The sequence below is a fragment of the Amblyomma americanum genome, chromosome 8 (assembly GCF_052857255.1).
Source record: "Amblyomma americanum isolate KBUSLIRL-KWMA chromosome 8, ASM5285725v1, whole genome shotgun sequence".
Taxonomy (NCBI): Eukaryota; Metazoa; Arthropoda; class Arachnida; order Ixodida; family Ixodidae; genus Amblyomma; species Amblyomma americanum.
The window spans coordinates 79192713-79199118 of record NC_135504.1 but is presented as its reverse complement, the minus strand read 5'-3'; the positions used below and the strand labels follow the sequence as shown (position 1 = coordinate 79199118).

The following is a 6406-nucleotide window of genomic DNA, read 5'->3' as shown; positions in this document are numbered from 1 at the left end:
ACTGGAAGATTACACTGTGCCAACAGGATATCCAGATTGAGGTCAATTCAGTAGTTCCCTTTCCAGAAAACTACTAGACTAACAGTGTGGTATTTAGTAGAAAGAAGGAAGACATAACCAACTTTGATTTCTACACTAAACACCTACTGACAATGAAAACAAAATAGAGATTTGCACATTCGCTATGGTGTCATACAAACTGTGCTACAAAAATATGCCCGAATAGCACATGCAAATGGAGTAGTTCTTAAACAGCAGATGAACAATTTTGCTAACAAAGCTAAGTCTTCAACAAATCAAAAGAAAACAATAATGTACTTCTGCCAAGCAAATTCTCCATAGAGACCATGCCTTGGCACAAGAGGACCTGTTCCCGTCATTAAAAGGGCACTGCACAAGGTCTCACAGTACAGTGACCACAATAACCTGCAGCAGTTTTTTTCCATACCTTGCTGCCAGTCGCTTGAAATGGCAACCCTTGAAGCTGGTCAGCTGCACACTCCTCTGGTGTGGCTGGATTGTGGCCTAGTGATGGCGAGAGGTGGGGCCAGCACTGCCACAGGCCTTTGTGACTCCCTTGCAGGCGGGTCAGCAGGTTTGGCCTCTGGTGCAGCTGGGGGCACTTTCTCTGGTCCAGCTGGTGCAGATAATGCGGGAATCCTTTCGACGGCACCCTTTGCGGGCACCCTTTCAGATGTACGAATTTCTAGCTTTTTCTGCTTGCAGGAGCAATGCCTGCTCATCAGTTGTTCTAGGAAAAAAATAATAAGGGGACTACATACAATGTGCCAAACATAACAGACCATAATATGCTTCATTCACTTCAATATACCAACGCTAAGAGGTGTTGCATGCATAAAAACGCACGACAGATAAATGCATATAGGCGTTTTGTTGTTCCTTTAATTGACTTTTCCTTCAATGCTCTATCAGTCTAACTAGTGCATAACACAAAAGCATGACACAAACCTGCATCAAAAATTTTAGAGCATAGCGCTTTCTCCATCTTCTTGAGCCTTTCACGAAGGTCTTTATTTTCGCGCCTGAGCTGCTCCAGCTCATGTGCCTGCTCGTCAGGCTCATTTTCCATGAGCTGCTGCAACTGCTTTTCTCGCAATATCCGCTGAGAATTATTCTTGTTTTTCTTCTTCTCAGCTGCAGCTTTCCTCATCACCTGGGAAAATGACAGTATTAGAAAAATGTCACAATCAGTACCCATCAAGCAAACATGCACTGAGAATTTTACACAGTGCGGGCATGCTACACAGTTGCACGACCACAAGGCCTAAATATGCTTTGTCACGACGTGTAATACGGGCTTGTAAGCATAATATGCGCCTCCTAGTTCAAGGCAGTGGCAATCAGCCGCCCAGGAGATCAAAGCGGGGAGCTTAGTGGTGCTTTTCCGGCAATACATGCCGGTACCATGCCGACAGTCGCCGACAGCGGCATGGCATAGTTGGTCATGCGCCCGACAATACAGCGCAATGTATACACAAACTAGCGGCCTGATTTCGATAAAATATCAGGCAGCGAATGTTAAATGTGCGCGCTCTAAACACGCACTTACCTCGCGCAAAGAATCATCACTCGACGGCGTCGTTTCTTCCGTCTCTGTATCCGACGGCCTCGGTGGCACCGGAATCCGTTTCTGGCGCTCGGCCTCTTCTTTTGTGTCTGCGAGATAAGCAAATAAACAAGCTTTATCTAGGCTTGCAAATCACTGAACGCGGCACATATTCTAGCTCACTTACCAAACAGTCGCACGATCTGGGCTTGGTAATAACCGCTTTGCTCATTATCTTCCCAGAAGACCTCGTACCACTTGTTTGTAGCGAAGTCTTTCAGGCCTTTCGGCTGGAAGCTGCGGAACCGACTGATTGGAAGAACAGTCTTCATATCGTCGTCACGAAATCTTACGTACGCGAACATCGCGATCGCTTCAGAGGTCGCAAACACGCACTACGCCAAATGAACTAGATCTAATGACTGCACCCACGTAGCGCTGACAACAGAAACGTGCACTGCGGCTTGGGCGGTCAGGCGGAAGGAAGGCAGGCCTCGGGTGGCTAACAAACGTGGTGGCGTACTGATGATGATGATAGCCACGCATGCAGTTCTATATTTATTTTATATTTTTGTCTTGGTGTAATTAAAAACTCAAAATATGCATAAATACAAATGATAATTTTTGCAATAAATTTTACTATAAGTGAAATGTTATCATCAGTATAGATATGTGCAAATATATGGTGCGTATACATTGGCCGCAACGTCATGGCCATTCCTTAGCTGACTGTTATCCAATCCAATCCAGTTGCTGTTATGATCGCTGCAAGAAAGGTTATGGATGAAATGCAAAGCACACGGCGAGCGAAGAAAAGAAAAAGGTATTTAGAACCGGGCGAAGAATACGCTGTGCCAAGGACAACGTTGCTCTACCAAAAGAGGCGTGATGAAGAACGTCAACCTCCTGCAACGGTACCGAACACCTTTCCGAAAACGGGCATCCAAAACCACTCGCCTCCAACTGCTAATCCCGTCATTGATCAGCAGTCTTCAGAAATCGCAACTCCATATGCCTCTGTCAGTGATCTTCGAGAGCAACAAAACTGCCGCGAAGATCACGAAGTCCAAATCAACGACGATTGCTACAGAAAACCGGATGAAGAGAGCATTTACGCGCACAGTTGTTCTGCGAACGAAGACAACGTGGACAGCTGTTCTGCGGGCGAAGACGACTTCAGCCATGATCGCTGCAGAAATGCGGACCAAGAAAACTATGATAGTTGCCACTCTGCGGACGAAGACGATGTCGCCGACCATTGCAACAGAAACGCGGACGAAGACAACACGCACAGTTGCCGTTCTGCGGACGACGGCGACAGTGATAGAGAGTTCAGTGATTTTTTTTCCATTGAGCGTCTGCCGAACTCAGACGTAACAGTTAGAGACGCCATGTTCATTTTGATGGCGTACACATCATCATCTGGGTTAAACTGGGTCGACATGGAGAAGCTTGTGGGGGTGATAAACCTCTTTCTGGGGAAACCAATCCTACCCACTTCTCAGTATTTATTGAGGAAAGTGTGGAAGCGCTGGGAGGCGGACATAGTGAAACGACACTACTTTTGCGAAGAATGTGGGGCAATTATTCCCAATCCCGAGAAGCGCGAATTTTTATGTCCCAGCTGCAACACATCAAACTCGGCGCAAAATTTCTTCGCCACTGTAAGCATTGAAAAGCAGCTCGAGGTGATGCTCACAAATGACACTGTGGCCCAGACCCTGCTGACATCATTAAAAAAGAAACGGGCCACTGCATCTGATCCTGGTTCATCAGAAAACAAGGTTATTAGAGACATAACGGATGGGAAGCTCTACCAGCGGCAGATGGGGAAGGCTGCATGGTCTGATGTATCGCTTACATTGAACACGGATGGAGCTAGAGCATTCAAATGCAGTAAATCATCACTGTGGCCCATCCAAGCCGTAGTAAATGAGCTACCAGTACCACTTCGCTGGAAACATGTACTCTTGTGTGGCCTCTATTTTGGCAAAAGCCACCCAAACATGGCGTCCTTCCTGGAAGTTTTCACAGAAACTGTGCGTAGAGCAGTGAATTGGGAATGTGACGGGGAAAAGTATTCATCAAATATGTTTACCTGCTGCTGTGTAGATGCTCCGGCACGAGCAGCTGTACTAAATATCAAGCAATTCAACGGCTACTACGGATGCAGCTACTGTCATCATAAAGGTGTTCTTGTGAACCGTAAGTATGCTTCTAGAACTTAAATTTTTGTTTACCAGAATGTGGACCAGCATTTTTGGGCTTTCATTTAAACTTGTATTTGTATAGCCATCAACTCAGAGCGAAGCTGAAGTTACTGCCGTGTTTATATAAGAAAATATGTAAGCCTTGTATAGCCTTGCCACATTACATCAAATAGTTTTGCAACAAGCCCATGTAATACAGCATGCATCAGCTTGTTCTTGGCTTTAAAAGCCTGTTGCCATAGGTTTGTGCAGGTCTCTCCATAAGGATAGCCAAAGTTCATGTAGTGCCTGTTTGTCTTCTGGATAGCAGGGCACAAAATATGGCACAAAATTTGTGTCCTCCTTCCCTATGTCGTTTGGGGGGCCACTGCTCCCTTGCCCTCCCCACTGTGCATGCCTGTGCCTGTTACCTTCACTTTTCTGGGCCATGTTGGCCAGTTAGTCATGGGCCTGGAAATACAACCGAGGCTAGCCAAAAATAAACTCCGTTAAGGTTTATGCTGCTCACAATTGCACGAAACCTGCCAGCCAAATCAAATCTTTCTATTGTCCTAATTACAGGGTCTGTGAAGTACCCAGTGGCAGATGATGGGGGTCATCCTGAGCCATGGACAAACAGAAGTGTGAGGAGTGATATGAAATCATCACTGATATCTGGAGAGCCATCACGTGGTGTGAAGGGCTTTTCACCACTAGCCCGCCTACCTGACTTTGACCTTGTCTGGGGAGTCTGCCCGGATTATATGCATTGTGTGCTGGAAGGCGTGACAAGGCAGCTTGCAGACACGTGGTTTGGCTGTGTCCAGTCTGCTTCATACATTGGAGTTCCTGCCACACTCAGTCAAGTCAACACAAGGCTATTGAGCATAAAGCCCCCTCAGTGGTTTTCAAGGCTGCCACGTAGCATTGGGGAAAGAGCGCTATGGAAAGCAAGTGAGTGGAAATGGTGGCTTCTGTTTTATTCTGTTCCCTGTCTAGAAGGCATCTTGCCAGAGGAGTATTTGCACCATTTCTGTTCGCTCGTGGCAGCGGTCTACATCCTGCTCAAGGACGAAATGACGGAGGAGGACATCCATGAAGCTATGGATAAACTATCATGCTTTGTGCTTAGTATGGAGGAGTTGTATGGTCGTGAGGCAATGACTTTCAACGTGCATCAACTCCTGCATCTGCCAAAGAGCGTGTTGGAGCTTGGGCCGCTGTGGTCGCACTCGGCCTTTGTTTTTGAGTCCGGAAATGGCATGCTTCTCAAGCTCATTAGCGATGCTAATGGTGTACCACTGCAAATCCTTGAGCGGTTTGCCATGAGACTCCAAATAACAAAGCTGGCAAATACTCTCAATCCAACATCTCAAGTGCAAGCTGTGTACGACACGTTAATGCCTTCCTCATGCGCAGGCAAAAGCTCCACTGAAAAGCCACTGGGAAGAGGCACTCTGTTAAATGAAATGGATGAGCAGGTGCAGTGTGCTGTCCAGGAGAAGCTTGGACAGGTTCTTCCATTAATGAAATTTAAACGCATAGATGTTCATGGACAACGTCTTCATGTAGAAGGTTACAGGCGCGCAAAAAAGACACGGAACTGTATATTCAGATGTGTGCAGGGAAAGTACTACATTCTGGAGAGTGTATTTCAGTTGCCGGGCAGCACTTGTTTGTTGTTGTGTACATGCCTGGCTTCTGAAAGTTATAGGGATCTGCCACATATCCACAAATGTGCCAAAACTTCCAAGAAGGTAGTGCTGGCTGCTGACAAGGTTAGCAGTGTTTCAGTCGCCATGGATGTTGGCCGTGTGTGTTATGTTGGAGACATGCCAAATTTATTTGAGAAGGACTGAATGAATGGCTTTCTTGTTATTTTCACTTCTATTATTTCTCTTTATTTTTTATTCTTTTGGTTTGCATCACACTTTAGCTGGTACAGCCCTTACTAAGACTGCAAATGAACTGGGTTCTTGCAGTGTATTTACTGTCAGTGAAATGAAAATCAAAATTGGTTTTTGGGGAAAGGAAATGGTGCAGTATCTGTCTAGCATATCTGGGGACACCGGAACTGTGGGATAAGGGATATTGGTTGTGATATTTTTGCATATTTATCTTTTGTGTTTGTTCAGTGTCAATCATCTCTTCATTGTAGTGTGTGGTATTTCCTGTTTGCATCTTGTTTTTCTTCAATCTCATTCACCTTTTGTCATTGTGTGATGTTTTTTTTCTACTATCTTCATCTTGTGTTTCTTCACTGTGAGTGGCCTCTTCTTGTTAGTGTGTTAATTTTTCTGCTGTTTTCATCTTGTGGTTTTTCACTGAGAGTCTCCTTATATTGGTAGTGTGTGATATTTTTAGTGCAATTTGGATTTGTTTCTTCATTGCATATAGTTTGTTTTTAGTAGTCTTGATAGCTTGTTTGCTGTTTTCACCTTTCTTGTGTTTCGTGCCAGACTCATAAGTCGTAAACATTCACTGTTTATCTCTGGCCTCACATGTGCATTATTGTATTCCTATGTGTTTACAACTTCAACTGCGACAATTTGTCATGCTCTGCCAAATCATTACAGTGCATTCTGTAATTTTTTGAAAACATAGTGCAAAAAAGACACGGACGACACAGATGTGGACGGGGCAGGCGCTA

At 45.2% G+C, this 6406-nt stretch overlaps 2 protein-coding genes across 2 annotated transcripts; one reads left to right on the top strand and one right to left on the bottom strand.

Moving 5' to 3' along the window:
* Positions 1-488: 488 nt before the first annotated feature.
* LOC144102530 (uncharacterized) lies at positions 489-2149 on the bottom strand. The gene is made up of 4 exons (XM_077635781.1): positions 1755-2149; positions 1571-1677; positions 970-1174; positions 489-751 (listed from the first exon to the last, which is right to left on the bottom strand). The coding sequence occupies exons 1-4, from the start codon at positions 1930-1932 to the stop codon at positions 489-491; spliced, it is 753 nt and encodes a 250-aa protein (XP_077491907.1). The 5' UTR covers positions 1933-2149.
* A 172-nt stretch (positions 2150-2321) lies between these two features.
* LOC144101951 (uncharacterized) lies at positions 2322-6406 on the top strand. The gene is made up of 2 exons (XM_077635193.1): positions 2322-3772; positions 4339-6406. Exons 1-2 carry the CDS (start codon positions 2326-2328, stop codon positions 5613-5615), a joined length of 2724 nt encoding a protein of 907 aa, XP_077491319.1. The 5' UTR covers positions 2322-2325; the 3' UTR covers positions 5616-6406.

What these genes read in the sequence shown, in the direction of transcription:
- LOC144102530 (XM_077635781.1), bottom strand. Translation starts at nt 1,932, where the DNA reads ATGTTCGCGTACGTAAGATTTCGTGACGACGATATGAAGACTGTTCTT. An exon ending in CCAGATCGTGCGACTGTTTG is followed by an intron (nt 1,678 to 1,754) that starts GTAAGTGAGCTA and finishes CTTATCTCGCAG; the next exon opens with ACACAAAAGAAGAGGCCGAG. An exon ending in CTCTAAAATTTTTGATGCAG is followed by an intron (nt 752 to 969) that starts GTTTGTGTCATG and finishes TTTTTTTCCTAG; the next exon opens with AACAACTGATGAGCAGGCAT.
- LOC144101951 (XM_077635193.1), top strand. Translation starts at nt 2,326, where the DNA reads ATGATCGCTGCAAGAAAGGTTATGGATGAAATGCAAAGCACACGGCGA. An exon ending in TAAAGGTGTTCTTGTGAACC is followed by an intron (nt 3,773 to 4,338) that starts GTAAGTATGCTT and finishes TCCTAATTACAG; the next exon opens with GGTCTGTGAAGTACCCAGTG.